At 38.8% G+C, this 23,039-nt stretch overlaps 1 protein-coding gene and 1 long non-coding RNA gene across 21 annotated transcripts in view; one reads left to right on the top strand and one right to left on the bottom strand.

Moving 5' to 3' along the window:
• Positions 1 to 875, top strand: part of LOC139758648 (uncharacterized) — a 184,611-nt gene extending 183,736 nt beyond the window's left edge. For 6 of the 16 annotated variants that reach the window (XR_011714889.1, XR_011714884.1, XR_011714878.1 and 3 more), the window contains 2 exons: positions 8 to 395; positions 536 to 874. This is a non-coding gene — a long non-coding RNA (uncharacterized lncRNA). Of the gene's footprint in view, positions 1 to 7; positions 396 to 535 lie in introns of all 16 variants that reach the window. The other 10 variants (XR_011714881.1, XR_011714888.1, XR_011714882.1 and 7 more) reach the window with 2 other exon arrangements.
• Positions 876 to 1,222: 347 nt separating this feature from the next.
• Positions 1,223 to 23,039, bottom strand: part of LOC139758638 (DDB1- and CUL4-associated factor 17-like) — a 56,254-nt gene continuing 34,437 nt past the window's right edge. The window contains exons 6-12 of one of the 5 annotated variants that reach the window (XR_011714876.1): positions 18,109 to 18,279; positions 17,630 to 17,775; positions 9,395 to 9,476; positions 6,655 to 6,795; positions 5,928 to 6,456; positions 2,576 to 2,751; positions 1,223 to 2,070 (exon numbers count right to left, since the gene is read on the bottom strand). Coding sequence is in view for 4 of the 5 variants with exons in the window: in XM_071680165.1 (XP_071536266.1) it covers positions 5,968 to 6,456; positions 6,655 to 6,795; positions 9,395 to 9,476; positions 17,630 to 17,775; positions 18,109 to 18,279 (1,029 nt within the window). In the remaining variant the exon portion in view is untranslated. Of the gene's footprint in view, positions 6,457 to 6,654; positions 6,796 to 9,394; positions 9,477 to 17,629; positions 17,776 to 18,108; positions 18,280 to 23,039 lie in introns of all 5 variants that reach the window. The other 4 variants (XM_071680165.1, XM_071680166.1, XM_071680167.1 and 1 more) reach the window with 4 other exon arrangements.

The raw sequence follows: 23,039 nt of genomic DNA, 5'->3' as shown, positions 1-23,039 counted from the left end.
AAACCAGGAGTCATGGACTACAACACCCCAAGATCTTTTGTGGTCATCCCCCAAGAGCTTCGATGTGTCAGGATACACTATATTTTGCTGCTAAACAGTTGGATGGCCAATCATGCCTGCAGTTAAGTTGGACAGTGCATCATCTCTACTTGCTGAAGAGGTGAAAACATATATATCTGAAGAACTATTGGAAGAATCCCTCTTCATCTGCGATGGACTCGAGTGTGGCCGTATGAAGAGAAACTTTATATATTATTGGAAATGAATACACATGCATATAATATATATATGCATGTGTAAATTTTTTCATATTTTTGAAGAAGACTCCAAGATCTTCTGTGGTCCTCTTCCAGCCTATCATCCCATAAACATCATTCCAGAAGTGCTTCTATATTGTACGTATCAAATTTATGTTCAGTATGCATAAATATATACATATTCAATATGCTTTCATGTATATATACATTCAAATGCAGAACTGAATTATCACCAAGAATGATTATCTAAATAGTTTATGAATTTTTTCAAAAACCAGGAGTCATGGACTACAACACCAAGATGTTTTGTGGTCCTTTTCCAACCTGTCATCCCCCAAGAGCTTCGATGTGTTGGGGTACACAATATTTTGCTGCTAAACGGTTGGATGGCCAATCATGCCTGCAGTTAATTAAGTTGGACAGTGCATCATCTCTACTTGCTGAAGAGGTGAAAGCATATTTATCTGAAGAACTATTAGAAGAATTCATCTGCAATGGACTCAAGTACGGCTGTATGAAGAGAAACTTGGAGGGTCCATGTCGCAAAACATTGGGAGTAACTACGTTAGTTACTAAAGCATATATATATATATATATATATATAATATATATATAATATATATAATATATATATAATATATATATATATATATATATATATATATATATATATTATATATATATATATATAATAGGAAATGAATACACATGCATATAATATATATATATATATATATATATATATATATATATATATATGTGTGTAAATTTGTTTATATTTAACTGGAAACATATACATTTATTGAATTTATAAACAATTTGTTTCTATATATAACCAATTGAATATGTAAAATTAATGCTTTATATTTAACATATGTATTGTAAAAATTTGCTTCTGATATAACAATTGATGTATATATGTAGTTTAACTATGTGTTTGTAAATATAATTTGTTTTTATATATATATATATATATATATATATATATATATAGTACAAATTTCCTTTGTAACAATATATAAATAAAAATTTTATATTTAAAAAAAATATATTTCCATGGTATAGGAAAGCTATACTACTTCCCTACATATTGTAGACTAGAATCATGGAATCTCTCCACTCCATGGCACACACATTATATATATATATATATATATATATATATATATATATATATATATATTTAATCCAGAAGGTGCATGCGCCATGGACCAGCGGTGCCTCCTGAAAGAACACCTGGCCTCCGCCAGCAGAGATCCTCCTGACGGAGTACGAGGTGCTGAGGCTGCGTGACAGGTTCAGCCTCCTGGAGGGGTCCAGCACCACTTTCGTTACTGTGTCACCTCCGCTTACTTGCCGACGATCATGTTGATGCTCATGAGCTATGCCTCCCTCTACTGCCAGAGGGAGAACTGCAATCTGAGGGTGATGATGGCCATCACCACCCTATTGGTCCTATACGCCCTCTACCAGCAGATATCAGAAGGCCTCCTGTCCACCTCCTACACCAAAGCCATTGACGTGTGGTGCTCCTTCGCCATCACATTCATGTTCTCCCAGGTGATATTTCACGTGGCCATCGACGTGAACTTCAGGTGGCCACATGGTCGTCTCCAGCAGTCCCCAAGGACCTGAAGGAACCACAGGTCAAGTCACCAGCCTCTGACCACCCCAGCAGCAGGAAGACGAGTCTCCTCCCCGACCCTCTGGTGGCCGCCAGGGTCATCTATGCTGCCGTCTTCATCCTCTTCTCTGTCGCCTACTGATCCCTCATTCTCAGCAGAGGTGGATCCTCCTGACGAAGGCGTCTTTACTGCAATAATGGGATGTAAGTCATTTCCTTGAGTGAAACGTCAAGCAATATGTGACCTTGTTCATATATGTCATTTTGAGTGTAAGATTCGATAGTTAAGTATAAGCCTCTGTCTTTCAACAACCCATTCCCCATTATTTTCTAGGGTTTGGACCCATTTCTTAAATAAATGGTTGTAGTATGGAACCATTCCCAAAATAATGAGTAAATTCCCGTTTTTTATGGGTATAATGGGCTGAAAGTTAACAGGAGGCTTGGCACTGGTCACTAAAGGGGACATTACTGGCACAGAAGCCCATGTGGAACTGTAGTGTCATGGGATCCTGTGTTTATGTGTGAAAAAGACATGTTGCAATAAATAAGAGTTTTTGCCCTGCATGGCTGTCTGTTGTTGACATATCTGTGATATTAATCTATGTTTGTAACATATTGTGAACGTGTGTGCATGCCATTGTGTTATTTGTTTACATCGAGGAATTAGATACAGGGGAGAAAGAATACTTACCACGTATTCCCTGCGTGTTGTAGAAGGCGATTAAAAGGGGAGGGAGCAGGTGGCTGGAAATCCTCCCCTCTCGTTTTTTTTTTTTCTGTTTAATTTTGCAAAAGAAGGAGCAGAGAAGTGGGCCTGGTGAGGATATTCCCTCAAAGGCCCAGTCCACTGTTCTTGATGCTACCTTGCTAATGCGGGAAATGGTGAATGGTATAGGGAAGAGCAGTGTGGTTTCAGAAGTGGTAGAGGATGTGTGGATCAGGTGTTTGCTTTGAAGAATGTATGCAAAAAATACTTAGAAAAGAAAATGGATTTGTATGTAGTATTTATGGATCAGGAGAAGGCATATGATAGAGATGCTCTGTGGAAGGTATTAAGAATATATGGTGTTGGAGGCAAGTTGTTAGAAGCATTGAAAAGTTTTTATCGAGGATGTAAGGCATGTGTACGTGTAGGAAGAGATGAAAGTGATTGCTTCTCAGTGAATGTAGGTTTGCGGCAGGGGTATGTAATGTCTCCATGGTTGTTTAATTTGTTTATGGATGGGGTTGTTAGGGAGGTGAATGCAAGAGTTTTGGAAAGAGGGGCAAGTATACAGTCTGTTGTAGATGAGAGAGCTTGGGAAGTGAGTCAGTTGTTGTTTGCTGATGATACAGTGCTGGTGGCTGATTCACAAGAGAAACTGCAGAAGCTGGTGACTGAGTTTGGTAAAGTGTGTGAAAGAAGAAAGTGGAGAGTAAATGTGAATAAGAGCAAGGTTATTAGGTACAGTAGGGTTGAGGATCAAGTCAACTAGGAGTTAAGTTTGAATGGAGAAAAACTGGAGGAAGTGAAGTATTTTAGATATCTGGGAGTGGATTTGGCAGCAGATGGAACCAGAAGTGAATCATAGGCTGGGGGAGGGGGCGAAAATTCTGGGAGCCTTGAAGAATGTGTGGAAGCCGAGAACATTATCTCAGAAAGCAAAAATGGGTATGTTTGAAGGAATAGTGGTTCCAACAGTGTTGTATGGTTGCGAGGCGTGGGCTATGGATAGACTTGTGCGCAGGAGGGTGGATGTGCTGGAAATGAGATGTGTGAGGACAATATGTGGTGTAAGGTGGTTTGATCGAGTAAGTAATAATAGGGTAAAAACTTTTCACTGCTTCTAGCAACTTATCTCTCACACCATATACTCCTAAAATCTTCCACAAAGCATCTCTATCAACTCTAGTATATGCCTTCTCCAGATCCATAAGTGCTACATACAAATCCATCTGTTTTTCTAAGTATTTTTCACATACATTCTTCAAAGCAAACACCTGATCCACACATCCTCTACCACTTCTGAAACCACACTGCTCTTCCCCAATCTGATGCTCTGTACATGCCTTTACCCTCTCAATCAATACCCTCCCTTGTAAGTGACAAACACTAGTGTACAACAGATGATGAAAGATAACATCAAGAAACTGGGAGAAAGGAAGAATTCTGACTTAAGTGAATCACTGATGACAGACGAAGGTCAAAGGTTACATAGAAGACTAGAAAGAATATTCACAACATAGGGACTATTACAAAATGAAGTAAAAAGGCTTTGCATTGGTCACCTGGTTTGCTGAAAGATTAAAAGACTATAAAATACCGGCAGTGAAACAGCCATGATGGACAAAAATCAAGTTTCGATTAAGAAATCTATGATGGCTAATTTGTAAGATTCGACTGAATTATGGTATTACACTATTTGTTCACAAATATGCAAAGATCCTATTAATGCCAATTAAAGTATGTGACAACTCCTAAGATAATTTTTTAACTACTACAATTCAAGTTTGTACCGTGTTTCTAAAACAATCATTGCTCTTAAAAAAATCTACTCCTTTGTTCTATATACTAAATATATCAAATCATATTATTAATTCACAAGGAATATGGCTTTACCATTTTTTTTTATAATGCCCTGCTTTATGGATGTCCTGAGAGTCATGACCCACGTTACTCAAATACCTCAAAACATTACACAATCATGATTCTTTTTCTTACTCCCTAGCTCTCTAATGGCATTTCCTTTCCACATATTCATTACTATACATGTTTCAACCAAAACATTTCAAATACCAGTAATTCCTTAACACTCTACCAATTAGAAACTTTCTTTTATCCTGAAATTTCTTTTACTTGTATCTTCTGTAATGTTTCTAATTGCACACACATTTATACATCCCTTAATCACACATCTTCATAACTACAATGGTTCTAGTTTCTTTGTGCATATTTCATATTTTCCATCTCACAACCCCACAGTGTCTCATAAATCAACTCATTTTTTTTTATTTCCCTCTCCACCATGTGCAGGCGTTCCCTTGGTACCACCATCCCTGTACTTCTCACCATATACCAGTCAACAATTGTTGAACTGCTATCAACTATCTTGAAGTTATTCAGAGAAAGGCTGTTCATATCATCCTCGGGGCCCCTCAGTGGACACCATCTACTTCCCTTCCCTATATAATGAAATTAGTCTTTCCTCCTCAGAGGATCGTGTCCTGGAGATTTACTTGAAAACTTCCATTTCTATTCTAAGGGACCAGCAAGGCAACTACCTCCAGCCTAACTTGACTACTGCTCTCCGAGGCCAACCTCCTAGAAGACAGTGGCAAGGGTCACTCATCCGAGCCCTTCAAGAACACAATGTACTGCCTGATATTGATGTCAGCCCTACTGTTGGCTCGTCTCCCTTTCCATGGCTGGACTTGCAACCTGAAGTGATTGCCCTCAGTAGACTGTTCCCGAAATCTCACTTGAACCCTGTTGTTCTCCACGCATACAATACATTGCTCCGAAAGCAGCCATCCTCCTGGACTCCCTGTCCACTTGGTACGATACCCTCCATAAACTCCCTGACCTCTCAATATGTCTATGGGAAAAGGTCACGGAAAGGGATGTGACTGCAGCCCGTACCATCACTGGGTACGATTTTACTTAGGAGATTGGCATCCCCACCTCCCCCAAGCAACACACTTGTGCATTATGCAAAATACCCAACAGCCATGCCTGTGTCCACTACCTTCTAAGATGTCCCCACACACAATGCTTCTGTGACACCTGCTGAACCACCACTCCACAACCCCTGACAGAAACACAATGATCTTCCCCATACTGGCCAGATATTATGTAAACAATATTGATGATATGTTGAAGGAATGTCCTTTCATTAGACTTTCATAAGCCCCACTGTTATATTATATGTCCTCGAGACACTTGCCAAATGCTTCTGGGAGTATTGTACAGGGGTACCTAGTGACAGCTCTAGGATCCCATTCTTCTATCAAGGAATAAAGTACTGAAATTGAAATTTGTTTAGAATATTTGCAAGTGTAGTCACCTGAAATAACCCATTCCTCATTCTGTGTATCATTTGTATGTTATGGAATCCACTCATCAGAACCTGATTCATCATCACTCTCATCACTGAATTCATTATTCCTCCTCAGTCTTCTCCTTTTCTTTCTCTCTACTGAGTGTCTTTCCACAGCTGTGACACTTGAATTTCTTCTAAGTGCTCTTCTTTGTCGTACATTAACATTTTCCATTCCTTCCTCATCTCTCTCAACAGAGTTCATGAGTCCATTTTTTCTTAGATTGCTGATATTATTGCATATCTTTTTCCTTAACATTACTTTTTCTGTTTGACTTTCTTCCTCTTCCATCACTTCCTTGAGTCGAAACGACAGAATAGTTTGTTGACTTCCTTTCCGTGAGACTATATTTAAAATATCTCTATCCATATTAACGCTGAGTCTGTTTGTTTCAATATCCCCATCAACTTTCACAAAAATGTCCATTTCATGAAGGAGATCATAGGAGAGGCTATCAAAAAATGTGATCTTCTGAAGTTTTGTACAGTTATGCTCCTGAAAGAAAAATTACAATTATACAAAGCATGAGTCAGTAAGTACAACAAATGCAGCAGCAATAATTCATGACACAGGATAAGCGAACATACTAACAAATTCACAAAAATGGCTTCATAAGCTCAATCAGTGACACTTTCTTATTCATTACAATAGGGCATATATTCATAAATACAAATGTGCTCATGTTGAACTTACAACATCTCTCCTAGCTTCTACTATAACAAGGACTCTTAAATCTGTTTCAACGTTGAATGCTAGGGCTGTGTTCAAGGAGTCATCCAACTCAAACGTTGATTTTATCAATCGACCTGATCGAGAATATCTGGACTCCACAGTCTGAAAATTCAGGAAATGAAATGCAAAATGATGTAAAAAACATTCTGAGATATAACACTGGGAAAAATAGTGTTATTACGATAATTAGAAAGCTAAGGTGATATGGAATAAGGCTATTATGCTAGGGATGTGTTCAAGGAATCATTCAACTCGAACTTGGATTTTATCCATCATCCTTATCGTGAATATCTCCTCCACAGTCAGAAAATTCAAAAATTAAAATGGAAAATGAAGTAAGAAAAAATTATGAGATATAAAACTGGCAATGAGTGTTATTAAGATAATAAGAAAGCTAGGGTGATACAGAAATGAGACTATAACAATCTGGGAAACTAATGGCCAAAAGGCTACTTTTGACCACAGTAAGCTGTTTAGAACATTATATTATTCCAAGCATTAGAGGTTAATGGTTAGGTGTTTACGGAACTGAGGACAAAAACAAGATGTAAAGGTGAGAATAAGGGCAAGAAAGGTGTATGTATAAAAGTTTAAAGCATTTTGAAGAAGCTATTTTGTTCATGAGTAATATCGACTATATCACTTCATGTATCTCCACAACCCAAAAACCTGGCATCTGATACCTTCTCATTTAAAACATTCAAATGCCCCTCAGAATACTCATTCCATCTCTGCTTTACCTCTTCTTTCCCTGTTACCAATTCCCTATATGCTCACATCCCTGGCAATACAGTTTGTTCACTTTTGCTTCTCGCACTATTCACTTCCTTCAAAATATTTTCTCTCAGAAGTTGCTGATGTATTTTCCCCCATACCCATATTTGCTCTCCTTTTTAGACCCAGTACCTTCCTCTTGACCTCCTGCTACTTTTTTGTAGATCTCCCATATATATGTCTGTGTATGTATATACATTGAGATGTATAGGTATGTATATTTGCGTGTGTGGACGCGTTTGTATATACATGTGTATGTGGGTGGTTTGGGCCATTCTTTCGTCTGTTTCCTTGCGCTACCTCGCTGATGCGGGAGACAGCGACAAAGCTAAATAAATAAATAAATAAATATAATATATATATGTTGGAAAGGATCACAATTTTGCACGTTATCAAGATATTCCTATGAGTCCACAAGGAAAATGAAACACGATAAGTTCCCTAGTGAACTTTCGTGTAATAATCACATCATCAGGGGAGACACAAGAGAGAAATATAAGTCAGTTGATATACATCGAAGAGATGAAGCTAGGATGCCATTTGGTAAACATGCGATTGTCCAAGACATGCGATGTCAGGGGTTGGTGAGACGACAAGAGCTAAGGAAGGAATAGCACCGCTCCTGAAGCAGGAGTTGTGGCAGTATGTGATAGAGTGTAAGAAAGAAAATTCGACATTGATGGGGGTAAAACTGAAGGTGGATGGAGAGAGATGGGTGATTATTGGTGCCTATGCAAATGGTCATGAGAAGCAAGTGTTTTGGGAGCATGCTTCCACAAAGTATCTCTATCAACACTATCATATGCCTTCTCCAGATCCATAAATGCTTCGTACAAATCCATCTGTTTTTCGAAGTATTTCTCATACACATTCTTCAAAACAAACACCTGATCCAAACATCCTATACCACTTCTGAAACCGCACTGCTCTTCCCCAGTCTGATGCTCTGTACATGCCTTCACCCTCTCAATCAAAACCCTACCAAATAATTTCCCAGGAATAGTTAACATTTCTATGCCTCTGTAGTTTGAACACTTATCTTTATCCCCTTTGCCTATGTACAATGGCACTATGCATGCATTCTTCCAATCCACAGGCACTTCACCATGATCCATACATACAATGAATATCCTAACCAACCAACCAATCAACAACACATTCACCCCCTTTCTTAATACATTCTACTGCAATACCATCCAAACCCGTCACCTTGCCAGATTTCATCTGCAAAGCTTTCCCTACCTCTCTTCTCTCTTAATCAAACATTCTCCCTGACCCTCTCACTTTGCACATCACCCCAACCAAAGCACGCTATATCTGCCACTTTATCATCAAACACATTCAGCAAACCTTCAAAATACTTCATCACTATCTGTTATTACTTCCCCACTTGCCCCCTTCAACAATTTGTTCTCTTGTCTTACACATTATTTACCTCCTTCCAGAGCATCTTTTTGATCTCCCTGTAGTTTAATGATAGTCTCTCACCCCAGGTCTCATCTGCCCTCTTTTTCAACTCTTGCACCTTTCTCTTGACCTCCTGCCACTTTCTTTTATACATCTCCCTGTCATTTGCACTCCTTCCTAGCAAGTATTGTCCAAATACCTCTCTTTTCTCTTTCACTAACAACTTTACCTCTTCATCTCACCACTCACTATCCTTTTTAACCTGCCCACCTCCCACCTTTCTCATGCCACATGCATCTTTTGCACAAGCCATCACTGCTTCCCGAAATACATCCCATCCCTCACCCTTTCCCCTTGCGTCATTTGCTCTCACCTTTTGCCATTTTACACTTAATCTCACCTGGTAATACCTCACAACAGTTTCCTTTCCAAGGTCACTTACTCTCACCACTCTCTTCTTTTTTGTAAACATTAACAAATCTTCACCTTTGCCTCCACAAGATAGAGTGCATTTACACACCTTATTTGTTTGTCCCCTCTTTGGGTAAATAAATTCTTCTTCCAAAGTTCTTTTTCCACATCTCTCATGGATAGCCAAAATCCTGAAATGAAAGACCACATAACTGATCTTCATCTTATTTACTCAGCCAATGACAAATATTTCTTAAAACATTATTTCCCAAAAATATTGATATGACAATGAGACTGAAATGCAAACATAGTTGAAATGCCATGATAGGTAATCCAAGAGCATTCTAATGATTAACATATGAATAATACTTATCTTAATTTTCTAAATGTAACTTTCCGAACTTACTTAAAGGACAAACTTATTTGTCCCATTCAAACAATCTGTATTTACAAAAACTTTAAGTATACTGCCAAATTGTGAAAAAACATCATACATAACTGACCACAACTAGTTTGAATTAATAAAAACATAAACCATCTGGAGAAAAATATCACACTATCAAAAAACATATTAGCATATATCAGAAACATAAGTGTGAGAAGAGGAAGGAGGAGAAAGGCAAATGGCCATTGCCTATTTGACCAGAGATTGTTCCATAGCCAAAAGGTAAATGAACCACATTTTCCTCCTACTCAAACAGTGCTATTGTACTGCAGAACTCAATGATGCTATGTGCCTCACTTTTACAGTACTAAGTTTGTGAAGTTGTGATAAAAATAAACTTGGGAAAATTAAGCTAAGAAACTGGGTGCAAACACTAAAACATTTGATAAGCTGTATCAGGAATGTGCAATGAAGCAAGTGGAGAAGATCATGCAAGATGCAACCCATCCTCTACACCAATAATAAGTATTTTCAAGGGCAAAAAGAAGATTGTCTGTCTATACAGCACAACGGCAGATTCAGGAAATCATTTGTAATAAAAAGCATTCTACTATTTAACCGTCTAAAGCTGCTGTAACTCCTCTATGATATAACTTCTGAGTGCAGTAAATGATTCTTTATGTGATATTTTATCATTTTAATTTCATAATTCTTATACATTTTAACCTTGAACTGAGCTTCTATTCATAGAGAATTTATTTTTTGTACCATGTAAACAATTTGACATTAAAGAGATCTCATCTTAAAGTCAGATTATGATTAGAGTAAATTGTGCTAGTAGCAATGGTGTAGTTGGAGGTTCCATAGGAATAGGCAATCACAATGATGACTGTCTACAAAATGGATGGGAAATAAGTTAACTTGGACAAATCAAGCATCAGGTAGATCTCAGGCCCAGATCGCTCAAAATCTTTTTCACTCCATCCTTCCACCTCCAATTTGGTCTCCCACTTCTCATTCCCTCCACTTCTGACACATACATCCTCTTTGTCAATCTTTCCTCACTCATTCTCTCCATGTGACCAAACCATTTCAAAACACCCTCTTCTGCTTTCTCAACCACACTCTTTTTATTACCACACATCTCTCTTACCCTTTCATTACTTAATCAAACCACCTCACACCACAGATTGTCCTCAAACATCTCATTTCCAACATATCCACCCTCCTCTGCACAACTCTATCTATATCCCACTCCTCGCAACCATATAACATTGTTGGTACCACTATTCCTTCAAACGTACCCATTTTTGCTTTCTAAGATAATGTTCTCACCTTCCACACATTTTTCAACGCTCCCAGAACTTTCGCCCCTTCCCCCACCCTGTGACTCACTTCCACGGTTTCATCCGCTGCCAAATCCACTCCCAGATATCTAAAACACTTCACTTCCTCCAGTTTTTCTCCATTCAAACTTACCTCCCAATTGACTTGCCCCTCAACCCTACTGTACCTAATAACCTTGCTCTTATTCACATTTACTCTTAACTTTCTTCTTCCACACACTTTACCAAACTCCGTCACCAGCTTCTGCAGTTTCTCACATGAATCCGCCACCAGTGCTGTATCATCAGCGAACAACAACTGACTCACTTCCCAAGCTCTCTCATCCCCAACAGACTTCATACTTGCCCCTCTTTCCAAGACTCTTGCATTTACCTCCCTAACAACCCCATCCATAAACAAATTAAACAACCATGGAGACATCACACACCCCTGCCGCAAACCTACATTCACTGAGAACCAATCACTTTCCTCTCTTCCTACACGTACACATGCCTTACATCCTCGATAAAAACTTTTCACTGCTTCTAACAACTTGCCTCCCACACCATATATTCTTAATACCTTCCACAGAGCATCTCTATCAACTCTATCATATGCCTTCTCCAGATCCATAAATGCTACATACAAATCCATTTGCTTTTCTAAGTATTTCTCACATACATTCTTCAAAGCATACACCTGATCCACACATCCTCTTGCACATAATCAAGTATATTCCTATGAGTCCCGAGGGAAAGTGAAACACGATAAGTTTCCATGGAAACAGAGATTGGACTAAGAACACAAACCCTATTCTTTTGTGGTAAACCTGTCCAAGAAACAACTAGATAAGGATTACTTGTATGCTTTAGGCTATGGATTAAGTTTTGTGTGCTCTAACAGGGAAGCCAGTTGTGTTGATGTCACAAAGTCTTTTTTGCAATTTAGAGAAATACAGTAATTCATCTAATGATGAAATTAATATATGTAAGGGTTTAGTGTATGCCAGTTTGTCAAAACCAGTGGAACCTAATTGCCCTAAAAGATTTATAAGAGCTATTAACACTTTAAAAAAGACAATGATATACATATTACTAAAGCAGATAAGGCTAACACTCTTGTGATTATGGACAAAAGTAATTATTTATCTAAAATGAATGATCTTTTAAATGATGACACAACATATCTCAAACTCAGTAAGAATCCCCTAGAAGCAGTTAATTCCCATTTCAATAAATAAATAACTGAAGTTGTTGTTGAAAGGCAATGGTTCTCTTGTTAGAAGTTTGTCATCTTTGTCCCCTTCATTGCCATATATGTATGGACTTATCAAAACACATAAACAAAATTTTCCAGCAAAGACCTATAGTGAGTTCAGTAGGCTCCATCACATATAAATTGTCAAAATGGTTAGTTTCTTTATTAAGCCCTCTAGTGGGTAAGATATCAAATTCTAATATCATAAAACAACGTACATTTAGTTAACAAGCTTAACAATATCAATGTTAATTTTGATTTCAAACTTTCAATGTTAATTTTGATTTCAAACTTGTTAGCTTTGATGTTTTCTCACTTTTCACAAAAGTTCCAGTTGATGACCTTTTAGAATATTTATTTGATGCTCTGGATGATATTCATTTACCCGTTTCAAAGTTTTCACTGGACTGATGAAATTGTGTATAAAAGACTGTGTATTTCAATTCAATGGAGATTATTATGCTTAAAAGTTTGGTATGGCAATGGGTAACCCTCTTTCACCTGTACTAAGTTATCTTTATATGGAATTTTTTAAAACAAAATTGCTAAAGGATATCTTACCTTCTAATGCAGTTTGGTTTAGGTATGTAGATGATGTTCTTTGTGTTTGGCCAACAAATGAAAATTTACAAACATTTCTCTCCGTACTTAACAATTTAGTGCCTTCCATCAAATTTATTGTAGAAAATGAAAATAATGGTATGTTACCATTTTTAGACTGCTTGATCCATAGGCAAGGAAACAAGTTTAAGTTTAGCATACACAGAAAACCTAAGAAAGTATGTTCATATATTCATTATTACTCACCTCAACATGATAAGAGTTAAATTATCATCATTTCAATCTATTCCTTAGGGCATTATGTATTTGCAGTCCAGTGTATATTGATGATGAGATTGAGAAGATATATTCTATTGGCTCTAAGTTAAAGTACCCTAGATCTTTCATTGATAAATCCCTTAAGTTAGCAAAGAAATCATTTTGGAGAGTTGAGCCTAAACCTCCCTCTGACACCAAGAATCTTTTAGTTCTCCCTTTTAATAATAATTTTACTTTACTTCCCATGTTGCTTAAATCCTTTAAGTAAATGTTGCCTTCAGCAACAAAAATACTATAAAGAATATCTTAATCAGGAACTCATGAAAAAATTCTCCTGGGTGCATCTATAAAGTGCTATGTAGAAATTGTGATAAGTTTTGTATTGGGCAGACTGGTAAGCATCTTTCTGACTTAAGCAACATAAATATAGTTTAAGAACGGGACAAGAATCAAATGCCTTGTTTAATCACGTTAAAAACTATGATCATTGTACTGACTGGAGTAATGCCACCTCAGTTATTAACTCTAACTCCAGTACCACAAGAAACATCATCAAATCTTCTATTATTAAATACACAAAGAATTATGATCCTTATATTAGTGATGGTCTATATAAATTGGATTACTTTATTGTTGATAAAATTTGTAAACAATTCACCTTCTTGTCCACATAATAGTTTATGATATGCTCGTTGTCTGTCTTGGAGAATTGCTTGTTTACCAAATGGTGTCCTAGCTACGTCTCTTCGTTGTATATCAACTAACTTATATTTCTCTCATGTCTCCCCTGATGATGTGATTATTACACAAATGTGCACTTGGGAACTTATCATTTTTCATTTTCCCCGTGGACTCATATGAATATATATATATATATATATATATATATATATATATATATATATATATATATATATATATATAGTAAAAGAGAAGAGAGAGGCATTTGGACGATTTCTGCAGGAAAAAAATGCAACTGAGTGGGAGATGTATAAAGAAAGAGACAGGAGGTCAAGAGAAAGGTGCAAGAGGTGAAAAAGAGGGCAAATGAGAGTTAGGGTGAGAAATTATCATTAAATTTTAGGGAGAATAAAAAGATGTTCTGGAAGGAGGTAAATAAAGTGCGTAAGACAAGGGAGCAAATGGGAACTTCAGTGAAGGGCACAAATGGGGAGGTGATAACAAGTAGTGGTGATGTGAGAAGGAGATGGAGTGAGTATTTTGAAGGTTTGTTGAATGTGTTTGATGATAGAGTGGCAGATATAGGGTGTTTTGGTCGAGGTGGTGTGCAAAGTGAGAGGGTTAGGGAAAATGATTTGGTAAACAGAGAAGAGGTAGTAAAAGCTTTGCGGAAGATGAAAGCCAGCAAGGCAGCAGGTTTGGATGCTATTGCAGTGGAATTTATTAAAAAAGGGGGTGACTGTATTATTGACTGGTTGGTAAGGTTATTTAATGTATGTATGACTCATGGTGAGGTGCCTGAGGATTGGCGGAATGCGTGCATAGTGCCATTGTACAAAGGCAAAGGGGATAAGAGTGAGTGCCCAAATTACAGAGGTATAAGTTTGTTGAGTATTCCTGGTAAATTATATGGGAGGGTATTGATTGAGAGGGTGAAGGCATGTACAGAGCATCAGATTGGGAAGAGCAGTGTGGTTTCAGAAGTGGTAGAGGATGTGTGGATCAGGTGTTTGCTTTGAAGAATGTATGTGAGAAATACTTAGAAAAGCAAATGGATTTGTATGTAGCATTTATGGATCTGGAGAAGGCATATGATAGAGTTGATAGAGATGCTCTGTGGAAGGTATTAAGAATATATGGTGTGGGAGGCAAGTTGTTAGAAGCAGTGAAAAGTTTTTATCGAGGATGTAAGGCATGTGTACGTGTAGGAAGAGAGGAAAGTGATTGGTTCTCAGTGAATGTAGGTTTGCGGCAGGGGTGTGTGATGTCTCCATGGTTGTTTAATTTGTTTATGGATGGGGTTGTTATGGAGGTGAATGCAAGAGTTTTGGAAAGAGGGGCAAGTATGAAGTCTGTTGGGGATGAGAGAGCTTGGGAAGTGAGTCAGTTGTTGTTCGCTGATGATACAGCGCTGGTGGCTGCTTCATGTGAGAAACTGCAGAAGCTGGTGACTGAGTTTGGTAAAGTGTGTGAAAGAAGAAAGTTAAGAGTAAATGTGAATAAGAGCAAGGTTATTAGGTACAGTAGGGTTGAGGGTCAAGTCAATTGGGAGGTAAGTTTGAATGGAGAAAAACTGGAGGAAGTAAAGTGTTTTAGATATCTGGGAGTGGATCTGGCAGCGGATGGAACCATGGAAGCGGAAGTGAATCATAGGGTGGGGGAGGGGGCGAAAATCCTGGGAGCCTTGAAGAACGTGTGGAAGTCGAGAACATTATCTCGGAAAGCAAAAATGGGTATGTTTGAAGGAATAGTGATTCCAACAATGTTGTATGGTTGCGAGGTGTGGGCTATGGATAGAGTTGTGCGCAGGAGGATGGATGTGCTGGAAATGAGATGTTTGAGGACAATGTGTGGTGTGAGGTGGTTTGATCGAGTAAGTAGCGTAAGGGCAAGAGAGATGTGTGGAAATAAAAAGAGCGTGGTTGAGAGAGCAGAAGAGGGTGTTTTGAAATGGTTTGGGCACATGGAGAGAATGAGTGAGGAAAGATCGACCAAGAGGATATATGTGTCGGAGGTGGAGGGAACGAGAAGTGAGAGACCAAATTGGAGGTGGAAAGATGGAGTGAAAAAGATTTTGTGTGATCGGGGCCTGAACATGCAGGAGGGTAAAAGGAGGGCAAGGAATAGAGTGAATTGGATCGATGTGGTATACCGGGGTTGACGTGCTGTCAGTGGATTGAATCAGGGCATGTGAAGCATCTGGGGTAAACCATGGAAAGCTGTGTAGGTATGTATATTTGCGTGTGTGGACATATGTATATACATGTGTATGGGGGTGGGTTGGGCCATTTCTTTCGTCTGTTTCCTTGCGCTACCTCGCAAATGCAGGAGACAGCGACAAAGCAAAAAAAAAAAGAAAAAAAAAATATATTTTTTCATACTATTCACCATTTCCCGCATTAGTGAGGTAGCGTTAAGAACAGAGGACTGGGCCTTTGAGGGAATATCCTCACATGGCCCCCTTCTCTGTTGCTTCTTTTGGAAATTCTAAAAAAAAAAAAAAAAAAAAAAAAAAAAAAAAAAAAAAAGGAGGGGAGGATTTCCAGCCCCCCGCTCTCTTCCCTTTTAGTCGCCTTCTATGACACGCAGGGAATATGTGGGAAGTATTCTTTCTCCCCTATCCCCAGAGATAAGGAATATATATACATGTACATATCCATACTTGCTTGCCTTCATCCATTCCTGACACTACCCCATCCCACAGGGAACAGAATTGCTATCCCGCTTCAGCGAGATAGCACCAGGAAAACAGACAAAAAGCCACATTCATTCACACTCAGTCTCTAGCTGTCATGTGTAATGCACCAAAACCAAAGCTTCCTATCCACATCCAGGGCCCACAGACCTTTCCATGGTTTACCCCAGACGTTTCACATAACACATACACATTTTTTTTTTTTTTTTTTTTTTTTTTTTTTTTTTTTTTTTTTACTTTGTCGCTGTCTCCCGCGTTTGCGAGGTAGCGCAAGGAAACAGACGAAAGAAATGGCCCCCCCCCCCCCATACACATGTACATACACACGTCCACACACGCAAATATACATACCTACACAGCTTTCCATGGTTTACCCCGGACGCTTCACATGCCTTGATTCAATCCACTGACAGCACGTCAACCCCTGTATACCACATCGCTCCAATTCACTCTATTTCTTGCCCTCCTTTCACCCTCCTGCATGTTCAGGCCCCGATCACACAAAATCCTTTTCACTCCATCTTTCCACCTCCAATTTGGTCTCCCTCTTCTCCTCGTTCCCTCCACCTCCGACACATATATCCTCTTGGTCAATCTTTCCTCACTCATTCTCTCCATGTGCCCAAACCATTTCAAAACACCCTCTTCTGCTCTCTCAACCACGCTCTTTTTATTTCCACACATCTCTCTTACCCTTACGTTACTTACTCGATCAAACCACCTCACACCACACATTGTCCTCAAACATCTCATTTCCAGCACATCCATCCTCCTGCGCACAACTCTATCCATAGCCCACGCCTCGCAACCATACAACATTGTTGGAACCACTATTCCTTCAAACATACCCATTTTTGCTTTCCGGGATAATGTTCTCGACTTCCACACATTTTTCAAGGCTCCCAAAATTTTCGCCCCCTCCCCCACCCTATGATCCACTTCCGCTTCCATGGTTCCATCCGCTGACAGATCCACTCCCAGATATCTAAAACACTTCACTTCCTCCAGTTTTTCTCCATTCAAACTCACCTCCCAATTGACTTGACCCTCAACCCTACTGTACCTAATAACCTTGCTCTTATTCACATTTACTCTTAACTTTCTTCTTCCACACACTTTACCATAAATACATAAATAGAACATGCCCAATTCTTGATTAGTTTTTTCCTCATGAAGATTACCTGATTTCTGATGTCCTGACATGAATAACTCTGCTAGAGTCATCAGGGTGGAACATGAGGTAATCTGGTGAAATCTGCTCATCATTTCCATCTTTCCACATTACCCGCCCTCCATCAAGTAGTTCTTCCGTACCTAAATCACGTACCTATGGACTCAATGGGTGGACATAATTAGTGATGCTGTTTCCAAAGTTCGTTAAAAAAATTAAAACAAGTTGAAAAGCATTATCTCTAGGACTAAGATTTTTTATATCTTTATAAAGCTTAGAAAGCTGGTAGGAAAAAAAAATTTCAGATAAACAGTGCCATTTTGCTCCCATTTTGGCTTGCTTCTTTGGGAAATCAAATGATCAAATTTATGGACTAACATCAATGTGATTGAATCAAGATCATATTTAAATGTCAAAGAAAAATAATATAAATTCAGGAGTGTGTTAAAGACAAAATTTTTGAGGTATGATTATGCTTAATATATTTACCTCTAAGACACTGTCAGAAACTGCTCGAATATACATCCAAGGACAAGCACCCAATCCTAGAATATCCATGTGTGCAAATGTGGCAAACAAAAGAGGTGGGGCCTCTTCAACAAGTTCTTCATGACCTGATACAAACTCTGTGGTATCTTCAGAAGTGCTGACACTCTTTTCCTATTCAGTAAATACCAATAAATACTTCAGTTTAACAACTTAACATTTGGTGCTCCACTCTAAACTACATCTCACCTGCCTGGTCTTCCACCCACTCAAACATATATATAAGAGCAGCAGTTATGGTCACACTACCTAAAAAATCGACAAGACAGAATGGAGAGAATACAGCTTCAAGTTACAAAGATGACAGCTGAACTAGGAAACAAATCCTACAAGAAAAGACTACACAATTTCAATCTGTTTAGCTTAGAAAAGAGAAGATTAAGAGTTGATCTAATACAGGTATTCAAAATCATCAAAGGTTCTGATACTCTTGATGTATCAAGTTACTTACGACCTGATTCACTTGATTTCACTCACAGCAATGGATACAAACTCATGGGCAAATGTTTTACTGTAAATGAGGCAAACTACTTTTTCTTCAAGAGAATTGTTAACATTTGGAAGGATCTGCCAATTATAGTGGTTGAAAGAAGTACCATAAATACATTTAAGAAAAGACTTGACAAAAACTCTGCTTCAAGTCCATGACTTTCATTATTTGTGCCTACATAGTCACACTGACAATTTGTAGGTTATTCTGTAAATTATCTGTATGCCTTCTAACTTTTACTACACTAATCAGAGTTTCTGAAAACTGTCACTATCACATACAACCTCGAATGGACCTAATGGTTCGCTGCTGTTTGAATTCCACTGTATTCCTAAGGTTCTGCCTCGTGGATGTGGATGGCTTCCTAAGTGATGCTGGAGCATCATAAACACAGAATGGTCTCCTATGCTAGGAGGTAAGTTAAAAAGTGTAGATGAGGTGGTCAAGATGAGAGCATTCTGTTGGCTGTGGCAGCTTATCTATCAGTGAAAATAAAAATGCAAAGCTAGTAAATTTCATACAGTGACTACCAGAAAAAATAAAACCAATCTCCCCTTCTATGCCTACAGGCCTGTGACTGATTATAGGGCTATCAAGTTAAATCACTAAGGTGGAGAGATGATTTACAACTATAATAACTGAAACTGTTAAGCATGAATTACCTTGATTTGAATGAAAAGAAGCTTTAAAAATGTACACAAACAGAAATAAACTTTATACGGACAATGACTTGTTCAAAATAAGACTGTATGACATGGCCATGCAATTCAAAATATTTCAAAAAAGAGTTAAATGAGACAATTTAACTACCACTTATCTTCCCTAACCATATGTCCAAAGATTTTTCTAACACTTTAGTCTTGTATCTATTTTTTTCCACATCAATCAACATGCGATACAAAAAATCACTCCCTCATCAATTTTCTTATTCCTATTCATTTACTTATCATACATAATTGCCGTCTCCCGCATTAGCGAGTAGCGCAAGGAAACAGATGAAAGAATGGCCCAAACCCACCCACATACACATATATATACATAAATGCCCACACACACACATATACATACCTATACATTTCAATGTATACATACATATACATATACACATTATTTTTTATTTCATTATACTTTGTCACTGTCTCCCGTGTTAGCGAGGTAGCGCAAGGAAACAGACGAAAGAATGGCCCAACCCACCCACATACACATGCATATACATACACGTCCACACACGCACATATACATACCTATACATTTCAGCGTATACCTTAATATGCATACACAGACATATACATATATATACACGTACATAATTCATACTTGCTGCCTTTACTCATTCCCCTCATCCACAACAGACTGCATACTTGCCCTTCTCTTCAAAACTCTTGCATCCTAACAACCCCATCCATAAACAAATTAAACAACCATGGAGATATCACGCACCCTTGCCGCAAACCAACATTCACTGAGAACCAATCACTTACCTCTCTTCCTACACATACACATGCCTTACATCCTGGATAAAAACTTTTCACTGCTTCCAGCAACTTGCCTCCCACACCATATACTCTTAATACCTTCCACAGAGCATCTCTATCAACTCTATCATATGCCTTCTCCAGATCCATAAATGCTACATACAAATCCATTTGTTTTTCTAAGTATTTCTCAATTATATCTTCAAAGCAAACACCTGATCCACACATCCTCTACCGCTTCTGAAACCACACTGCTCTTCCCCAGTCTGATGCTCTGTACATGCCCTCACCCTCTCAATCAATACCTTCCCATATAATTTCCCAGGAATACTCAACAAACTTATACCTCTGTAATTTGAACACTCACCTTTAACCCTGCAATACCATCCAAACCCGCTGTCTTGCCAGCTTTCATCTTCCGCAAAGCTTTCACTACCTCTTCCCTGTTTACCAAATCATTCTCCCTGACTCTCTCACTTCGCACACCTCCTTGACCAAAACACCCTATATCTGCCACTCTATCATCTAACACATTCAACAAACCTTCAAAATACTCACTCCATCTCCTTCTCACATCTCCACTACTTGTTATTACCTCCCCATTAGCCTCCTTCACTGATGTTCCCATTTGTTCTTGTCTTATGCACTTTATTTACTTCCTTCCAAAACATCTTTTTATTCTCCCTAAAATTTAATGATACTCTCTCACCCCAACTCTCATTTGCCTTCTTTTTTGCCTCTTGTACCTTTCTCTTGACCTCCTGCCTCTTTCTTTTATACATCTCCCAGTCATTTGCACTATTTCCCTGCAAAAATCGACCAAATGCCTCTCTTCTCTTTCACTAACAATCTTACTTCTTCATCCCACCACTCACTACCCTTTCTAATCTGCCCACCTCTCACCTTTCTCATGCCAGAAGCATCTTTTGCATAAGCCATTACTGCTTCCCTAAATACGTCCCATTCCTCCCCCACTCCCTTTACATCCTTTGCTCTCACCTTTTTCCATTCTGCACTCAGTCTCTTCTGGTACTTCTTCACACATGTCTCCTTCCCAAGCTCACTTACTCTCACCACTCTCTTCATCCCATCAGTCTCTCTTCTTTTCTGAAAACCTCTACAAATCTTCACCTTCACCTCCACAAGATAATGATCAGACATCTCTCCAGTTGCACCTCTCAGCACATTTACATCCAAAAGTCTCTCTTTCACACACTTATCAATTAAAACGTAATCCAATAATGCTCTCTGGCTATCTTTCCTACTTACATATGCATACTTATGTATATCTCTCTTTTTAAATCAGGTATTCCCAATCACCAGTCATTTTCAGCCCACAAATCTACAAGCTCCACCATTTCCATTTACAACACTAAACACCCCATGTAGACCAATTATTCCCTCAACTGCCATATTACTCACCTTTGCATTAAAATAACCCATCACTATAATCCGGTCTCGTGCAGCAAAACTGCTAACACCCTCACTCAGCTGCTCCCTAAACACTTGCCTCTCATGATCTTTCTTCTCATGCCCAGGTGCATTAGGCACCAATAATCATCCATCTCTCTCCATCCACTTTCAGTTTTACCCATATCAATCTAGAGTTTACTTTCTTACACTCTATCACATACTCCCATAACTCCTGTTTCAGTAGTGCTACTCCTTCCTTTGCTCTTGTCCTCTCACCAACCCCTGACTTTACTCCCAAAACATTTCCAAACCACTCTTCCCCTTTACCCTTGAGATTTGTTTCACTCAGAGCTGAGACATCCAGGTTCCTTTCCTCTAACATACTACCTATCTCTGCTTTTTTCTCATCTTGGTTTCATCCACACACATTTAGACACCCCAAGCTGAGCCTTCGAGGAGGCTGAGCACTCCCCGCGTGACTCCTTCTTCTGTTCTCCCTTTTAGAAAGTTAAAATACAAGGAGGGGAGGGTTTCTAGCAACATGTACATATTCATACTTACTGCCTTCATCCATTCCAGTCACCAACATGCCACACATGAAATAACACCATCCTCCCTGCATGTGCATGCAAGGTAGTGCTAGGAAAGACAAAAAAGGTCACATTCGTTCACACTCAGTCTCTATGTCATGTAATGCCCTGAAATCACAGCTCCTTTTGCACATCTAGGCCCCACAAAACATTTCATGGTTTACCCAAGGTGCTTCACATGCCCTGGTTCAATCCACTGACAGCATGTCAACCCTGGTATACTGCATCATTCCAATTCACTCTATTCCTTGCACGCCTTTCACCCTCCTGTATGTTCAGGCCCCAATCGCTCAAAAGTTTTTTCACTCCATCCTTCCACCTCCAATTTTGCCTGCTACTTCTCCTCATTCCCTCTACCTCTGACACATATATCCGCTTTGTCAATCTTTCCTCACTCATTCTCTCCGTGTGACCAAATCATTTCAACACACCCTTTCTGCTCTCTCAACCACACTCTTTTTATTACCACACATCTCTCCTACCCTTTCATTACTTACTCGATCAAACCACATACTGTCCTTAAACATTTAATTTCCAACACATCCTCATATATTCTTGCATCTACTCACCTCTGACACATATATCCTCTTTGTCAATCTTTCCTCACTCATGCTCTCCATGTGACCAAACCATTTCAACACACCCTCTTCTGCTCTCTCAACCACACTCTTTTTATTACCGTGAAGCTCTCTTTCTAAACGGGGAAACAGAAGAAGGAGTCACGCAGGGAGTGCTCATCCTCCTCGAAAGCTCGGATTGGGGTGTCTAAATGTGTGTGGATGTAACCAAGATGAGAAAAAAGGAGAGATAGGTAGTATGTTTGAGGAAAGGAACCTGGATGTATTGGCTCTGAGTGAAACGAAGCTCAAGGGTAAAGGGGAGGAGTGGTTTGGGAATGTCTTAGGA

This window comes from Panulirus ornatus, chromosome 31, assembly GCF_036320965.1.
Source record: "Panulirus ornatus isolate Po-2019 chromosome 31, ASM3632096v1, whole genome shotgun sequence".
NCBI classification, from domain to species: Eukaryota; Metazoa; Arthropoda; class Malacostraca; order Decapoda; family Palinuridae; genus Panulirus; species Panulirus ornatus.
The sequence above is the reverse complement of the archived record's forward strand: the minus strand, read 5'-3'. Positions and strand labels throughout refer to the sequence as shown.